The sequence below is a fragment of the Sceloporus undulatus genome, chromosome 5, assembly GCF_019175285.1.
Source record: "Sceloporus undulatus isolate JIND9_A2432 ecotype Alabama chromosome 5, SceUnd_v1.1, whole genome shotgun sequence".
NCBI classification, from domain to species: domain Eukaryota; kingdom Metazoa; phylum Chordata; class Lepidosauria; order Squamata; family Phrynosomatidae; genus Sceloporus; species Sceloporus undulatus.
In genome coordinates this window covers 182,350,226-182,367,428 of record NC_056526.1, presented here as the reverse complement: position 1 = coordinate 182,367,428, position 17,203 = coordinate 182,350,226, and the positions used below count along the sequence as shown (strand labels likewise).

The window sequence follows — 17,203 nt, the reverse complement described above, 5'->3', positions numbered from 1 at the left end:
ATCCGCTGGATTTTATCCAGTACTGTCTATCTGTGCATGGACATGAATCTGGAACAGATTTATGCATGGAAAAGAAATTCACTATTGCCCAAGATTTAAAAAAAACAAAAACAGATTTATCCAGTCATGGTTGTGCAACTTTTAACAAACACATGTGTATATTTTTTGGTTTGCTATCAGCTATTTGATAAATGGCTGCAGATCAGGATGTATCTAGGGGATAGACCTGGTATGATTGACATTGCATTTATGTCTGCTCCAGTGGAAGCTATATGTAGCAGGTAACTAGCACCAAAAGGAACACATTTCAATGTGCACTGAACCATTTGGTTGAACCTTAACTTTCCACACTTGGATTCTTGAGACATTTTTCTCCATTCATTGGCTTCAATAGTGGAACATAAATGGCTGGGAATTGAGAAGAGTGACAGAGGGGAGGTTGTACATGGAACTGTACGATGCCAGACAAGCAAAGAGCATGGAAGTTAAAGACAGGCTTGGGATTATACCCTAGTACATGATGCTTTTAAACCATGTGATTTCAAGCATCGGCCCAATAAAGGCCTGACTAGGAGGCTGACTGAAACCCCCAGAGGTTCCCCAAAGCAGAGTTGGAGAAGAATCGACTGTTGTTGCAAGCAAGACAAATTTAACTCAGTGGGAGTTACTTGGAAATAAATGTGCATAGGCTTGTCTTGTGTGCTTAGAGGAACCTGAGGCTGAAAGAAGTAAGGAATTTTTAAAACACACACAAATGCAAATTTAAAGGAATTTTGGGAAGAGAAAGTCTTGGGGGCTAGTGCCATGAGACCAAAAAAAAAGGGGAGGGAGGGAAGGAGGGAGGCTTATTGTAAAAAAACAAATCAAGACAAAACAAGCAACATGTAACCTGTGGACATAAGATCTCCCACAGCATTTTTGTTCAGGATGTGAGGTCCTGATAGATGTGACCTTTGTTAAGATTCTGCTTTCCTTGGATGTTCCTTTCAGCCCCATCCCTATTTTTGTTTTGAGTCCCTCTTAAACCTTAGATGTGATGTGGGAGAGGTTTATTATTACCAACTCCCCATCCTTTATACACACCCTCAGAACCACCTTTGGCTATGGAGTAAGTCTCCTCCTTAGCTGCCTTTTTTCCTCTCTCAGGTGGAGCACAAAAGCAAAGTTCTTATCTTCCAGAGGCTCCTGCAATATTTAGGCCTTCCTGCGGAAGCTGTTGTGTCTTCCTGGCATAGCACATCTTGACCAGGCCAGATGTTAGCAAGGAAGCCAACTTAGCCATGGCACTGATGCATGATCTATCCCTGATTCTCTCCAGCTGGGTAGATGATGGTGACACTCTGACCCCAGTGCAGGCTTGAGTTGCATAGTTTCTGTGCATGTCTGTTGTTTTCTTTCCATTGCTACTGTATTTTTTCTCTAGGCAGAAGGATAAGCTCCTTCAGACAGGCAGACCTGGTCTCACGCAGCATACACTACATCCATACCAGCGAGGCTGAGAAACATTCTGACGCTTTCACCTTCTCCGTTTCTGATGGCACACATGAGGTGAATGGGTTTTCTTTGTTTTTTTACAACTGCTTTGTCTATTTGCTTTGTTTTAATTTTCCCTTTATTTTTCCCCAACACAGGTGAGCCAGAATTTTGACATCACCATTAAACCGATAGATGATGCCTTACCTGTGGTGCTGAGCCCTGGGATGAGGGTTCAAGAAGGAGTGAGGAAAACCATCACAGAATTTGAGCTTAAAGCCACAGATGCTGACACAGAGGTAAAGAAGAGAGTTCTTTCTGAGTTGTGTCTGTGTGAAGTGCTACACGCAGTAGGGATGGCAAATCTTTATCTCTGTCTGAAGCAAGAACAATGTTGGGGATTGCAGTTAGCCATGGGTCAAACTTCTGTTTATACCTGATCACATGGAAATAATAATAAATTTTGAGATACCATGTTGTCTTAAGAGCAACAGTTCTGTTTGTTTGTTGTGTGAAGAAGTAAAGAATGGAGATCAAAGAAATCAAGATCGAATCCATTCCATGCCTACAGAGTCTAGTGAGAGAAGGAACTCTATAACTTACCTTTTTAAGCAACTCTCTGGAGTTCCAGGGATTTGTGAGTTATATCTCATTTTGTCCTTACCTCTCTTGTCTTATACATATGTTTGCTTCTGATCTCAGGCCAAATCTCTCAGATTCACCATTGTACAACCTCCTCGCCATGGCCTGATTGAATGTACCAATGATGGGCACCATCATCGCCCAATCAATGCTTTCACGATGGAGGATGTCTACCAGAACCGAATAAGTTATAGTCATGATGGAAGCAACTCCTTGGAGGATCGCTTTACCTTCACTGTGTCTGATGGAACCAATCCTTTTTTTGTTGTGGAAGAAGACAGGAAAGAGGTTAGTGGGGATGCATTGGTTGGCTATAGATCTAAATCCTATACCAGTCTTTACTTGGTTTGCTTTGCTCCTCTGGGATTATACCACTTAGATGGCAACCTGAGGAACCTAAGTATATGTGCTTTGGGATGGAGTAGCACCTCTCTGAAGGACTGGATGTGCAGGTTGACAGTACTCTAGGATTTACAGCTGACAAAAAGTGGCAGCTGTGGCCTAGAATGTCTTTGTCCCGCTTCAGCTGGTACACTCATTAGGAGAAGAAGATCTGTCTGTCTTCATATCTTCATGTCAAGAACCCTCCTTCCACCACCACCCACCACAGTTCATTAAACCAGACTTCTGTATTTCAAACTGTAACAACTTTATTCCAGTAACCTTAGGTGTTAGCGAGAAGATGTTTGTAGGCAGAATTGCCATCATCCACAAACACTGGCATAAAATTAACAATGTCCCATCATAACATTTTTCAGGCTTTACTTTAAGTCATTTTCTAATGTACACATACCTTTCCTCTCCAACCATATTTGTCCCTTGACTGAGTGCAGAAGTGCTATCCTAGGATTTTTCCTGATTACATGTTAGGTTTGTGTGACGTATATATAAGTATTTATATCAATTTCATGGAGGAATATTCAGATATGTGCTCACCATCTGCAGTCTAAAAAAGAACAGTGCAGAAAAAAAATACTGTGTGAGTCAACTGTCAGTATAACCAGTGATTAGAATTCAAAGACATTGCCATGTTACTCTAGATCAGTATGCAAAGGGATATTGTAACACCTTTGAGAGAAAATGCAGAAATAATCCAGTTTAAGACCGTTTCAACTGTCCAGGCTGAATTCTGGGAACTTTAGTTTTGTGAGTCATTTAGCCTTCTCTGTCATAACTGCTGCCACAATAAACTACAATTCCCAGGATTCCCTAGCACTGAGCTAGGGCAGTTCAAGCAGTCTCAGACTGGATTATTTCTGCAGTGTGTTTTGGCTTTAACTGAAAGAAATATGTTTGTAGCATAAGCTTTTGTAGACTGATTCTTCTTTAAGTCCAGGACTTGGAAATGGCTGGCATTGTGCAGTTCTCAGCTTTGTTTCTTCCATCTGTAAAATGAGAAGAATACGGACTGATTTCACAAAGTTCATGAATGGAAGAATAAGATTAAAGGTTAGAGCACTGGGCTTCACATCCCAGTATGCAGGAGCTTCAAGAACCTGGTTTTATTTCACTTTACTTTTGCATATGTAAAATGGACATATTGAGGACTATCTTTACTTCAAAAATGTTTTTTAATATAGAGGGGTCATTAAAAAGATTATTATAAAAAACCTATGATGCAGGGTATGGAAATAAATGCCTCATTTCTTGAATACTTCCTCAGATTGTGACTGCTGCTCCTCAGTGGTTTAGGGTGGAAATTCTTCCTGTGGATGATGGAACTCCAAGAATCGTCACAAACCTGGGTCTCCAATGGCTGGAGTACATGGATGGCAAGGTGGGCTTTTGCAGTTTGTTTCAAGTCAGTTGATTCTTCTTAGGGATATCAACTGAAAGCAGGAAGAAATTACTAGCTAACAGGGAAGATATAACTATTCAATAAATATAGAAATCAGTGAAATACATATTAGATCTGTCAGGAAAGGGAAGGAAGTCTCACAGACCATGAATTCCATTTCCTAACGTCCTTATTTGTCTTCATCCAATCTCCACCGGGTGGTAATTAAGTCACTCAGTGGTGGGATGCCAAACAGATTCTGCCATCTGCTGTGAGACTGTGTGATACTCCTTATATATTGTTGTTGTCTCCAATTTATGATGAAACTAAGGTGAACCTATTACTGGGTTTGTTCAGAAAATTTGTTCAGAGAAGTTTTGCCTTTTGCCTTCCTCTGAGGCTGAGAGCATGTGACTTGCCCAAGGTCACTCAATGGGTTCCTACCCAGTGTGCAATTTGAACCTTGTCATTTCAGAATTCAAATCACTATGCCACACCAGTTCTTGATATTCCTTGTAGTATCATGGTATCATGGTTATATGGCAGGGATGAGCAATGTATAAGCTTTCATATGTTGATAGATCTCAACTTCATCAGCTCAAACCAACATGATCAGTCCAACATTTGGAGATCCAAGGTTATCCATCCCTGCTTCATGGGGAATCAGGTAAATTGAAGAGAGCCACTTGATATCTTCTGCCAGTATTTCCCTTCACTGTGTGTGGATGTGAGATCTGGGCAGTGAAAAAAAAGCAGATAAAAAGAAAATCAACTCATTTGAGATGTGATGCTGGGGAAGAGTGATGAGGATACCGTGAACAGCCAGAAAGACAAACAAGTAGGTCCATGAACAGATCAAGCCTGATATCTCCCTGGAAGCCAAGATGACTAAACTGAAGCTGTAATACTTTGGCCACACCATGAAAGGCATGAATCATTGGAAAAGACAGTACAGTGTTACCCCGGGATACGAATGCGCCGCCTTACGAAATTTCCGGGTTACGAAAAAATCCAATTGAAAAAAACTGTTCCGGGTTACGAAGGTTATTTCGGGTTACGAAAAAACCCCCCCTTTATTGAGTCTATCCATCTGGCATGCGGGACTTCCTCCGTTTTCTGCTGCCCCACAACTTCCCCCCCCCCCCCCCCCCCCCCCCCCCCCCCCCCCCCCCCCCCCCCCCCCCCCCCCCCCACCTCCCCCCCCCCCTGCGGACTTTCCTCTTTTCTGCCCCCCTCCCCCCCCCTAGTTACTGTCTTTTCCAATGATTCATGCCTTTCATGGTGTGGCCAAAGTATTACAGCTTCAGTTTAGTCATCTTGGCTTCCAGGGAGATATCAGGCTTGATCTGTTCATGGACCCACTGTTTGTCTTTCTGGCTGTTCACGGTATCCTCCTCACTCTTCCCCAGCATCACATCTCCAAATGAGTTGATTTTCTTTTATCTGCTTTTTTTCACTGCCCAGATCTCACATCCACACACAGTGAAGGAAATCTGGCAGAAGATATCAAGTGGCTCTCTCAATTTACCTAATTCCCCATGAAGCAGGGATGGATAACCTTGGATCTCCAATGTTGGACTGATCATGTTGGTTTAGCTGATGAAGTGAGATCTATCAACATATGAAAGCTTATACATTGCTCATCCCTGCCATATAACCATGATACCATGATACTACAAGGAATATCAAGAACTGGTGTGGCAGTGATTTGAATTCTGAAATGACAAGGTTCAAATTGCACACGGGTAGGAACCCATTGGTGACCTTGGGCAAGTCACATGCTCTCAGCCTCAGGGAAGGCAAAAGGCAAAACTTCTCTGAACAAATTTTCTGAACAAAAGCCAGTAATAGGTTCACCTTAGTTTCCATCATAATTGGAGACAACAACATATATAAGGAGTATCACACAGTCTCACAGCAGATGGCAGAATCTGTTTGGCATCCCACCACTGGTGACTTAATTACCACCCGGTGGAGATTGGATGAAGACAAATAAGGACGTTAGGAATGGATTCATGGTCTGTGAGACTTCCTTCCCTTTCCTGACAGATCTAATATGTATTTCACTGATTTCTATATTTATTGAATAGTTATATCTTCCCTGTTAGCTAGTAATTCTTCCTGCTTTCAGTTGATATCCCTAAGAAGAATCAACTGACTTGAAACAAACTGCAAAAGCCCACCTTGCCATCCAGTACTCCAGCCATTGGAGACCCAGGTTTGTGACGATTCTTGGAGTTCCATCATCCACAGGAAGAATTTCCACCCTAAACCACTGAGGAGCAGCAGTCACAATCTGAGGAAGATTCAAGAAATGAGGCATTTATTTCCATATCCTGCATCATAGGTTTTTTTTATAATAATCTTTTTAATGACCCCTCTATATTAAAAACATTTTTGAGTAAAGATAGTCCTCAATATGTCCATTTTACATATGCAAAAGTAAAGTGAAATAAACCAGGTTCTTGAAGCTCCTGCATACTGGGATGTGAACCCAGTGCCCTAACCTTTAATCTTATTCTTCCATTCATGAACTTTGTGAAATCAGTCATATTCTTCTCATTTTACAGATGGAAGAAACAAAGCTGAGAACTGCACAATGCCAGTCATTTCCAAGTCTGGACTTAAAGAAGAATCAGTCTACAAAAGCTTATGCTACAACATATTTCTTTCAGTTAAAGCCAAAACACACTGCAGAAATAATCCAGTCTGAGACTGCTTGAACTGCCCTAGCTCAGTGCTAGGGAATCCTGGGAATTGTGTTTATTGTGGCAGCAGTTATGACAGAGAAGGCTAAATGACTCACAAACTAAAGTTCCAGATTCAGCCTGGACAGTTGAAACGTCTTAAACTGGATATTTCTGCTTTTCTCTCAAAGGTGTTACAATATCCCTTTGCATACTGATCTAGAGTAACATGGCAATGTCTTTGAATTCTAATCACTGGTTATACTGACAGTTGACTCACACAGTATTTTTTTTTGCACTGTTCTTTTTTAGACTGCAGATGGTGAGCAATATCTGATATTCTCCATGAAATTGATATAAATACTTTATATACGTCACACAAACCTACATGTAATCAGAAAAATCCTAGGATAGCACTTCTGCACTCAGTCAAGGGACAAATATGGTTGGAGAGGAAAGGTATGTGTACATTAGAAAATACTTAAGTAAAGCCTGAAAAATGTTATGATGGGACATTGTTAATTTTATGCCAGTGTTTGTTGGATGATGGCAATTCTGCCTACAAACATCTTCTCGCTAACACCTAAGGTTACTGGAATAAGTTGTTACAGTTTGAATACAGAAGTCTGGTTTAATGAACTGTGGTGGTGGTGGTGGAAGGAGGGTTCTTGACATGAAGATATGAAGACAGACAGATCTTCTTCTCCTAATGAGTGTACCGCTGAGCGGGACAAAGACATTCTAGGCCACAGCTGCCACTTTTTGTCAGCTGTAAATCCTAGAGTACTGTCAACCTGCACATCCAGTCCTTCAGAGAGGTGCTACTCCATCCCCAAAGCACATATACTTAGGTTCCTCAGGTTGCCATCTAAGTGGTATAATCCCAGAGGAGCAAAGCAAACCAAGTAAGACTGGTATAGGATTTAGATCTATAGCCAACCAATGCATCCCCACTAACCTCTTTCCTGTCTTCTTCCACACAAAAAAAAGGATTGGTTCCATCAGAACAGTGAAGGTAAAGCGATCCTCAAGGATTGCTTCCATCATGACTATAATTTTCGGTTTGCGTAGACATCCTCCATCGTGAAAGCATTGATTGGGCGATGATGGTGCCCATCATTGGTACGTTCAATCAGGCCATGGCGAGGAGGTTGTACAATGGTGAATCTGAGAGATTTGGCCTGAGATCAGAAGCAAACATATGTATAAGACAAGAGAGGTAAGGACAAAATGAGAATATAACCACAAATCCTGGAACTCCAGAGAGTTGCTTAAAAAGGTAAGTTATAGAGTTCCTTCTCTCACTAGACTCTGTAGGCATGAATGGATTGATCTTGATTTCTTTGATCTCCATTCTTTACTTCTTCACACAACAAACAAACAGAACTGTTGCTCTTAAGACAACATGGTATCTCAAAATTTATTATTATTTCCATGTGATCAGGTATAAACGAAGTTTGACCATGCTAACTGCAATCCCCAACATTGTTCTTGCTTCAGACAGAGATAAAGATTTGCCATCCCTACTGCGTGTAGCACTTCACACAGCCAAACTCAGAAAGAACTCTCTTCTTTACCTCTGTGTCAGCATCTGTGGCTTTAAGCTCAAATTCTGATGGTTTTCCTCACTCCTTCTTGAACCCTATCCCAGGGCTCAGCACCACAGGTAAGGCATCATCTATCGGTTTAATGGTGTGTCAAATTCTGACTCACCTGTGTTGGGGAAAAATAAGGGAAAATTAAAACAAAGCAAATAGACAAAGCAGTTGTAAAAAAACAAAAAAACCCATTCACCTCATGTGTGCCATCAGAAACGGAGAGGTGAAAGCGTCAGAATGTTTCTCTCGCCTGCGGTATGGATGTAGTGTATGCTGCGTGAGACCAGGTCTGCCTGTCTGAAGGAGCTTATCCTTCTGCCTAGAGAAAAAATACAGTAGCAATGAAAGAAAACAACAGACATGCACAGAAACTATGCAACTCAAGCCTGCACTGGGTCAGAGTGTCACCATCATCTACCCAGCTGGAGAGAATCAGGGATAGATCATGCATCAGTGCCATGGCTAAGTTGGCTTCCTTGCTAACATCTGGTCCTGGTCAAGATGTGCTATGCCGGAGACACAACAGCTTCCGCAGGAAGGCCTAAATACTGCAGGAGCCTCTGGAAGATAAGACTTTGCTTTGTGCTCCCACCTGAGAGAGGAAAAAGGCAGCTAAGGAGGAGACTTACTCCATACGCAAAGGTGGTTCTGAGGGTGTGTATAAAGGATGGGGAGTTGGTAATAATAAACCTCTCCCACATCACATCTAAGGCTTAAGAGGGACTCAAAACAAAAATAGGGATGGGGCTGAAAGGAACATCCAGGAACAGAATCTTAACAAGGTCACATCTATCAGGACCTCACATCCTGAACAAAAATGCTGTGGGAGATCTTATGTCCACAGGTTACATGTTGCTTGTTTTGTCTTGATTTGTTTTTTTACAATAAGCCTCCCTCCTTCCCTCCCTCCCCTTTTTGTTGTCTCATGGCACTAGCCCCCAAGACTTTCTCTTCCCAAAATTCCTTTAAATTTGCATTTGTGTGTGTTTTAAAAATTCCTTACTTCTTTCAGCCTCAGGTTCCTCTAAGCACACAAGACAAGCCTATGCACATTTATTTCCAAGTAACTCCCACTGAGTTCATTTGTCTTGCTTGCAACAACAGTCGATTCTTCTCCAACTCTGCTTTGGGGAACCTCTGGGGGTTTCAGTCAGCCTCCTAGTCAGGCCTTTATTGGGCCGATGCTTGAAATCACATGGTTTAAAAGCATCATGTAAGGGTATAATCCCAAGCCTGTCTTTAACTTCCATGCTCTTTGCTTGTCTGGCATCCTACAGTTCCATGTACAACCTCCCTCTGTCACTCTTCTCAATTCCCAGCCATTTATGTTCCACTATTGAGCCAATGAATGGAGAAAAATGTCTCAAGAATCCAAGTGTGGAAAGTTAAGGTTCAACCAATGGTTCGTGCACATTGAAATGTGTTCCTTTTGGTGCTAGTTACCTGCTACATATAGCTTCCACTGGAGCAGACATAAATGCAATGTCAATCATACCAGGTCTATCCCCTAGATACTCCTGATCTGCAGCCATTTATCAAATAGCTGATAGCAAACCAAAAAATATACACATGTGTTTGTTAAAAGTTGCACAACCATGACTGGATAAATCTGTTTTTGTTTTTTTTAAATCTGGGCAATAGTGAATTTCTTTTCCATGCATAATCTGTTCCAGATTCATGTCCATGCACAGATGACAGTCTGGATAAAATCCAGCAGATCTGCAGGCTTCAAAAGCACACAGTGAAGTGTGGTCACTTGTCTTTATTTTTTCTCCCTAAATAGCAAACATTGCAAACCTGGCGATGCAGTGTGTTTCCAGGGTCCCAGCTGGGGCTGTTTGGTGATCTTGTACAGCAGATCACTTGGCTCCCTATCTTGATCCATGGCTGACAATCAAGGGTGGTGATCTTCTTGACTGAGTTTTCATCCAGGGTCAGTCCAGTGTTGACAATGACAGATGGAGGCAGCGATCCTCTGGGGAGCATTGTCAACAAAAGGAGGAGCAAGCAGCTTGCTTTCATTTCTCTTTTCCCTGTGCTATACACACCATCTAGCAGATCTGCATGTTACTTGATTAAAGAAATCTGAGCCTTAAAACCATATTCTCTCTCTGTGTCCCACCTAGGACTGGACACAGCTGATAAGAGAAAGAGCTTCTCTGTGGCTCCACCAATATTGTGGAACATCATGCGATGAGAGTGCCCCACTCTAGATATCTTTCATCATTTGGTGAAATCATTGTTATTCCAGTAAAGCCTTTGTCTGCAAAACATTTGTTTTTGTTTAAATCTTGTCTTCCCCTGTCTCTATTCAGCATCTTTATAGTTGTTCTGTTTCTAACAGAATTTGTAACTTTTATTGTACCATTTGGAATAGTTGTAAAACACTCTGGGTTGCACAAAGCACTGGATGGGTGGCATAAATAAAATAAAATTTTTGATCAATCAATTGCATTTACATGAATTGTATACGATTAAATAAGGTCCCATACCCAATTTAAAAAAATCTATTCTAGTTTATGCTACAGCAGAGCAAAACTAGTACTATTTGGGTTCTACACCATATTATCTCAAAGAGGCATTCACTCTCTGCTGTATCTTAGAAGAGGCACTCCCTTTTCTTCTGAGAGAAAAGGGGAAATGCCCCTTCCAAAACAGCACTTATCTTCTAAAACAGTATTAAAAATTACCTAGCATACTGTTTAATTAATGAGATAACTCTCTTATTCTTCAGTTCTAATTCTAAACACACTTATGTTTTTCCAAAGCCACTGGTTCCCAGAAACTCCATGTTTTGCCCATTTTGTGTATGTCTAGATAATCTTGAACAATGCACTGTTGAAAATATCAGAGGAGAAATGTATACATATCAGTGTGTCCCCAGAAAGTATGAGTAACCAGTGGGACTGTTTGACAAATGATGTGGAAATTTCTCTGTATTGTTCAGATGCTATGAAAGTTTAATTTATGTTTATCATGTTTACTGTACGACAGAAACACCAACGACCTGAAGAACAGCTAGATATAATGTCCAGACTAGTAAAATCTAGTTTTGCCAAGTTATAGATAGTGATTCACCCTCATTGTGGCTGATATAAACTTTTTTATTTCCATCTACATCATTTTCTCTGACTTGGCTTTCTTTCTCCACATTATCCTGATTTCAGTGATCAAAAGCTGAATGAAGGCTAGAGAAAGGCACTTGGCTTTACCTATATGCTGATTGGAAATGCCTGGTCCACCATTTTGTTTCCTTCTGCATCTGATACATCAAAAATGAAAGCAACTGTCCCACCACGTTCCCCTTTTTGTGGTTTACTCTATCACTCCTGTAATAAAGCAGAAAGGAAAGAGTGAATGTAATACTTGAAGAATCCACCATTATCATAGATTACTAGATTTCTGAAGTCTACCAGTAAGTTCTTACTGAGAAGGAAACCCGTGTTCAAACTTTACCACTTCAAACTGAAAGTGAGGGACATGAGGACTGAATGATTATCCATACAGAAAAATCAACACATAGAAAACAAGGTGTGAATAAAATGCTAGGACAGAAACATTCTTGTGATGTTATTTATTGATATCATTCATAGGCTCCACGCTGCTGGAATCTCAGAATGGAGTATATATAACTAAAAATGACCGATAGTCTCTATCTGTCGCAAACAATCTTTAAAAACACGCAAGAGAAAATGAAACAGAACACTTGAGCAGAAGCTCTTAATGTTATGATGTCCTTCAGGCTAATGGAAGGCTGCTGATTAAAGTTGCAGGACAGCCAAAACTGATAGAAAAAGGGTTCTCAGTAGGGCTGACTAGCCTGATTTTCTTCTTCCTCTCTTTCTCATTGGTGGAATGGCTGCCAGATACTAGTTTTCTACGTGTAGAACAGTGTTGTTGAATTTAATGGAGAAACATTCATTCAACAATTCCCACAGTCCCTTCCCATTCATCATGCCTAATGGAGCTTGGGAGTAACACACCAAACAGCCGGGAGTCAAAGGTCCCTACTCATTTAAAAATTGACTCTAGTTTTGTGCTACAGCAGAATCTGAGAATTTATGAACCATTTGAGCACACTTGTGTGATCAATCCAGCTCCAGAACCACATCTAATGTCAAACTCTGTTTTACCTTAGAATCAGGATTGCCCACCTTTATTTATATCAGCTTGTGTGGAAACTTTTGATCGGCCCTTGACGAGATCTGAACCGGGAATCCCTTTTATGCATATGCAGAACACCAACAATAGGTCCTTTTTCGATGTATCTGATAGTCAAGTCATCCGAGTCAGAGTCCATGGCTTTTAGATGCTGGTCTGTAATGGCAGCTACAGAGCCTAAATGGTATAAAAAAAGGGGGGGATGACAGTCACAAACCACTTCACCTTCTTGCTGACTATCCTCAGAAAAGTGGGGATGTTTATACAAAGCGCTTCATTTATCCCATACAGACAAATCCAAACACATTAAATATTCAGCAGTTCGGATAGTAAGGCTGTGATTTTTATAGGTCAAGATGTGTCATTTGAATGAAGAGCTTCCATGAGAAGGATAAACACTAGATTATATCTCTCCCTCCCCCCACCCCCAAAAATGCTTAGCACCAATTCTTTTATGTACCAGCGGAAGTTGCGCTCTGTTCAAGACCAATCTGGGCGATTCTGTCCTTGGCAATGCTACAGTAAACTCCACCTTTCCAGTCTGTGTGTAGAGACCTCAGAAAGTGAAATCTGAACTATCAGTTGGACTCTGGAACTATCCACTGTGTAAACCATCAGTTCATCCAAGCATTCTGATATGTGAAGGTTGAACCCTCGAGAGAATTTCTCCTTCTCCAAGGGATCCAAGGCGACAACCTCTTGCGGAGATAACCTGAGAACAAAGAGAATAGTATGTTAGGCCCTGATAGGTGCTTATTTCTCCTTTTCCGTTCTTGTACCACCAGTCTTCAAGACACTTAACTAAGCCTGTAGAATAAAATGAGGCAAGACTTATCTTATTGGGCAGCTTTTTGGAGAATTAGTATAGCCATGAACAGACATAAGAATCAAAACTGAGGCCTCCATCTCTAAAGGCAGCCTACTCTGATTTACTATGAAAATCCGTCCTGTTTCAATTCTTCATCATTCAGTTTTTAAAGCTTCAAGCTGAGGATGGAGCAAGCTTCTTTCTATTGCTCCAGAGAATAAAACCAGAGCAATGGATTTAAACTACAGGAAAAGAGATACCACTCAACATTAGGAGGAACTTCATGACAGTAAGAGCTGTTTCGACAGCGGAACAGTGAAAGAAGAAATGGCAGCATGAGCTTTCGTAACTTCAGTCTACTCCTCCAGATGCTTCCATTCCACCAAATGCATCTGAGGGTAGACTGAAGTCTATGAAAGCTCATGCTGCCAATTTCTTTCTTCAGTTAGTCTCAAGTGCTACAAGATCTCTCTACATACAAATTGGAATCAAGTTATCTTCCATTAGGATCAGCCAAGTCATTACAGATTGAAACTCCTTATCTGAAATGATTAGTACTAAAGTGTTTTTTTTAGGATTTTGGAATATTGCATACACATAATGAGTATTTTGGAGATGGGACCCAAATCTAAATATGAATTCCTTTATTTTCTATATACACCTTTATACTTAGCCTGAAGGCAATCCTATATGTAATATTTTTAATAATTTTGCATGAAACCAAGTCTGTGTACATTCAAACAACAGAAAACAAAGGTGTTACTACTTAAGCCATCCATGTGGACAATTTTGGGTATTTTGCTTTTCTCCCATATGAGAGCCAAAAGAGCCAAAGTAATTCTTCTTACCTTATATTAAGGAGCTTTAGGATGAAACTTGGCTCATTCTTCTAAAAGTACTTTGTGTCTTGGGTAGCAAGATATGGGACACTTAACAGTCGGAAAACCCTGCTCTCATGTGCCTAACTATGCACTTGAACATCTTTTGAAATATTGCAAAAACTGTATGCTTATTTTTGTGAAATATTCTTCATAGCACACTAATGCAGAGGATGGAAACTTGCAATTTATTAGATCTGTAGCAGAGGTGTATATAGGGGTTCCAGTGGGCTATTTTGGCAGGGCTAGAAAATCATGAAGAAAAAAAAAAACACTCTGAATTTCCCACTGTTCATATAAGAAATGTCAACTTGCTACTCCCTGAGCCTGGGAGCAAGGAGCAAGGAGCATTTTTATGACAACTTCCAGAAACAGTATAGGTAGTGTTGGGCGGGGGACCAAGGTAATGCAGTGGATGTCCATGGCAGACTATTGGCTACAGTCAGCCTGGCTCTCATGCAGACCACATTCACTGGATAAAATAACTGGACCTCATGGACAATATGACAAAAGAGGAAGGACTGAACTTATTTAGGGACGAGCCTCTCTAAGTGCAGCTAGAAACTGGTTTTCCCAACTATAACTGATCTCCTGGTGCCAAAAATCCATCCCAAGTTTCCATCCAATTTTCTTGACTCCAACATCCAAATGTAGGGTAGGCTGAGTTCCACTGTTGTTTCTATCAGATTCAAAACACTCAGATTTATCAGGAAATTCAATGTGCTTTCTGGCTCCCCTGTTCTAATACACTTACAGAGGCATGCTCATAGAAGATTATATTAGATCAGAGCCAACCTATCAGAGGAACTTTGACATTGCCCCCCTCTAAGGCTGAGGTCTGGACATGTCAAATGTCACCCAGTGGGTTTCCATGGTCTCCTCAGCTAGATACCAGCAGGATGGTGTTGTGCACAACTACTCCTTTTCTCCTTCTGTAATCCACAGTTCTCACATTTCCTCATACTGAGAGCAATCGGCAAGTAATTGGTAGTGTCATCACTAGTAGCCACTGCTAGTCTTTATGCAATGCAGCTTACCATGACTGGGTTTCTTGGTTATCATTAAGACCAGCTGGTTGTCTGGAGTGTCCAGGTCTTTGCCTCAAGGAGGAATTCTAATCACGTGCTTTGTTCTCCTGGACTTTGATAGGCTCCAACTGCATTTCAGGAGGCTCATCATTCAGGCGCTACAATAAGAGAAAGCAACCCACGAAAGAAAATGCTTTCTGCACTTGAGTGGAAATTCCTCACCCCCACAAAAAGAGGGAGATGTAGCAATGGAAAGACAATGAGAGCTACACCATCTGATTAAAACTGCATTGAAGAACAAATCAAAATACACCTAGTTTACATTGAATTTGGAATTTTCTTTGGGTGTCCAACACCTTTGGGTGTTGATGAGATCTAGATGGTAAGTCAACTAAAGCTTTTAGTCAATTACAGCCAGGATCCAATGGGCTACATCACTGATGGAATGCTTGCGATAAGAGAATGGGGGGGGGGGACATTTCCGCCTCCTCAATCTCTCCCCCCCCCCCCCCACACCACACAGAACAAACCACAGAGTTCCATATGGCTGAGAAACTATCTGGAACTGGTTTTTAGGCAGATGGAGGCAAAGAAAGCATTGCCTACTGGAACTGATGTTGGATTTAGGGCTAATATATTATCCACAAGCACAAAATAAATGTGCAAGCCAGTTAATTTCCCATTTCATTATTGTGGAATTCACAGTCTGATTCTGGAATATATTAAAAAAAGGGAGAGATTTATGAATTAAACTCAACAAGTGAGCTCTTTACCTTAATAGTGATGTTGACGCTGCTAGTTTCTGATTGGCTGAAACCATCACTAACATAAAAGCTAAAAGTATCGACTGATGGTTCAATACTTCATGGACACTTTGAAAGTAATAAAATATAGTTCTTCACCACATCTTGAACAGAGAATGAAATATCTGAGCTTCTGGTGCTTCCAGGGCCAAGTCGGCTCCCTGTGAACAAGAGTTTTGTTATGAAAATATGTTTTTATTTACATGCATACATGTGTGTGTGTGTGTGTGTGTGTGTGTGTGGTGTATTCTGCTCTATCAGGCAGAAAAAAAATAGCTAAATTGTAGCAGTTGTTATCGTTGCTTCAGGGCATCTGTATTAAAGGTAGTAGCCTTCGCCACTTAATTCTGCAGTTAACTGAGTTGTGTAAAAAAAATGACAGCTTGGGTTTCAGAAAAAGAAATGTTCCAGTAAGTCACTCTGAGGCCTTTCTGCATTGGGGCTGACTATAAAAAAGTCAGCAATATTATACTGATTGATACTCTACCATGATACAGCATTAGAGGAATTTATTTATTTATTTATTTATTTAGCGCTGTAGATTTACACAGTGCTTTACGTACAAACAATAAAATCGTAAAAATGAAACCTGCCAATAACATACATTCTATAAAATACATATAACAGATAGAATTAGATAAAAAGCGACAAAATAAAAAGATCAATATCAGATCTCAGATGAGTTTCAGTGACCCTGAGCTACAGTCACAAGAGATCGAAACATCTGTATCCTTTTGACTAAAGTTTAACAGGTCTTCTGATGCTAACAGTAGTGAAGCTTAATATGATAGGGAACTGATCCTAGCTCATAAACATGGTAAGGCATGTATCTACTAACCACAGTTTTAAGGTTACCAGTTTGTCCAAATTCAGACTGCTTTGGACTCATTCTCACAGCCCACGCTGACATGGACAGTGGAATGGTCATGCACATACCTTGCTACAGCACTTCCTGTCTGGCTTAACATGACATCTAAGCCAGCCTATGTGAAGACATTCTAGAATGAATCATTCCTAGAAGGCTGCTGGAGTAGGCAAGGTCAGATACTAAATCTACAGAATGCAGTATGCAGTATCATCTTCCACAGGATTCCATAGGACTGTCTTCTACTAATTAATTTCACAGCACACTCACTTTCTCATGTGGCTGGGAATTATTGGTCTAACAGTGATGGAGAACCTATGGCACGTGTGCCAGAGGTGGCACTCAGAGCCCTTTTCTGTGGGCACAGGTGCCGTCGCCCCCAGCACAGAGTTTTGCCAGAGTTGTTACTAGAAAATCAGAGGGACATGGCACTTTGCAATTAATAATGGGTTGGGGTTGCAGTTTTGGACACTTCCCTCTAAA

General features: G+C 40.9%; 1 protein-coding gene across 2 annotated transcripts in view; it reads left to right on the top strand.

Annotated features, from left to right (window-relative positions):
• The window catches only part of FRAS1 (Fraser extracellular matrix complex subunit 1), a 326,081-nt gene that overhangs the window by 265,115 nt on the left and 43,763 nt on the right, over positions 1-17,203 (top strand). Inside the window, exons 47-50 of one of the 2 annotated variants that reach the window (XM_042469094.1) lie at positions 1,424-1,548; positions 1,632-1,772; positions 2,176-2,403; positions 3,779-3,892. In XM_042469094.1, the coding sequence (XP_042325028.1) occupies positions 1,424-1,548; positions 1,632-1,772; positions 2,176-2,403; positions 3,779-3,892 (608 nt within the window). Of the gene's footprint in view, positions 1-1,423; positions 1,549-1,631; positions 1,773-2,175; positions 2,404-3,778; positions 3,893-17,203 lie in introns of those variants that run through there. The other variant, XR_006104125.1, reaches the window with a different exon arrangement.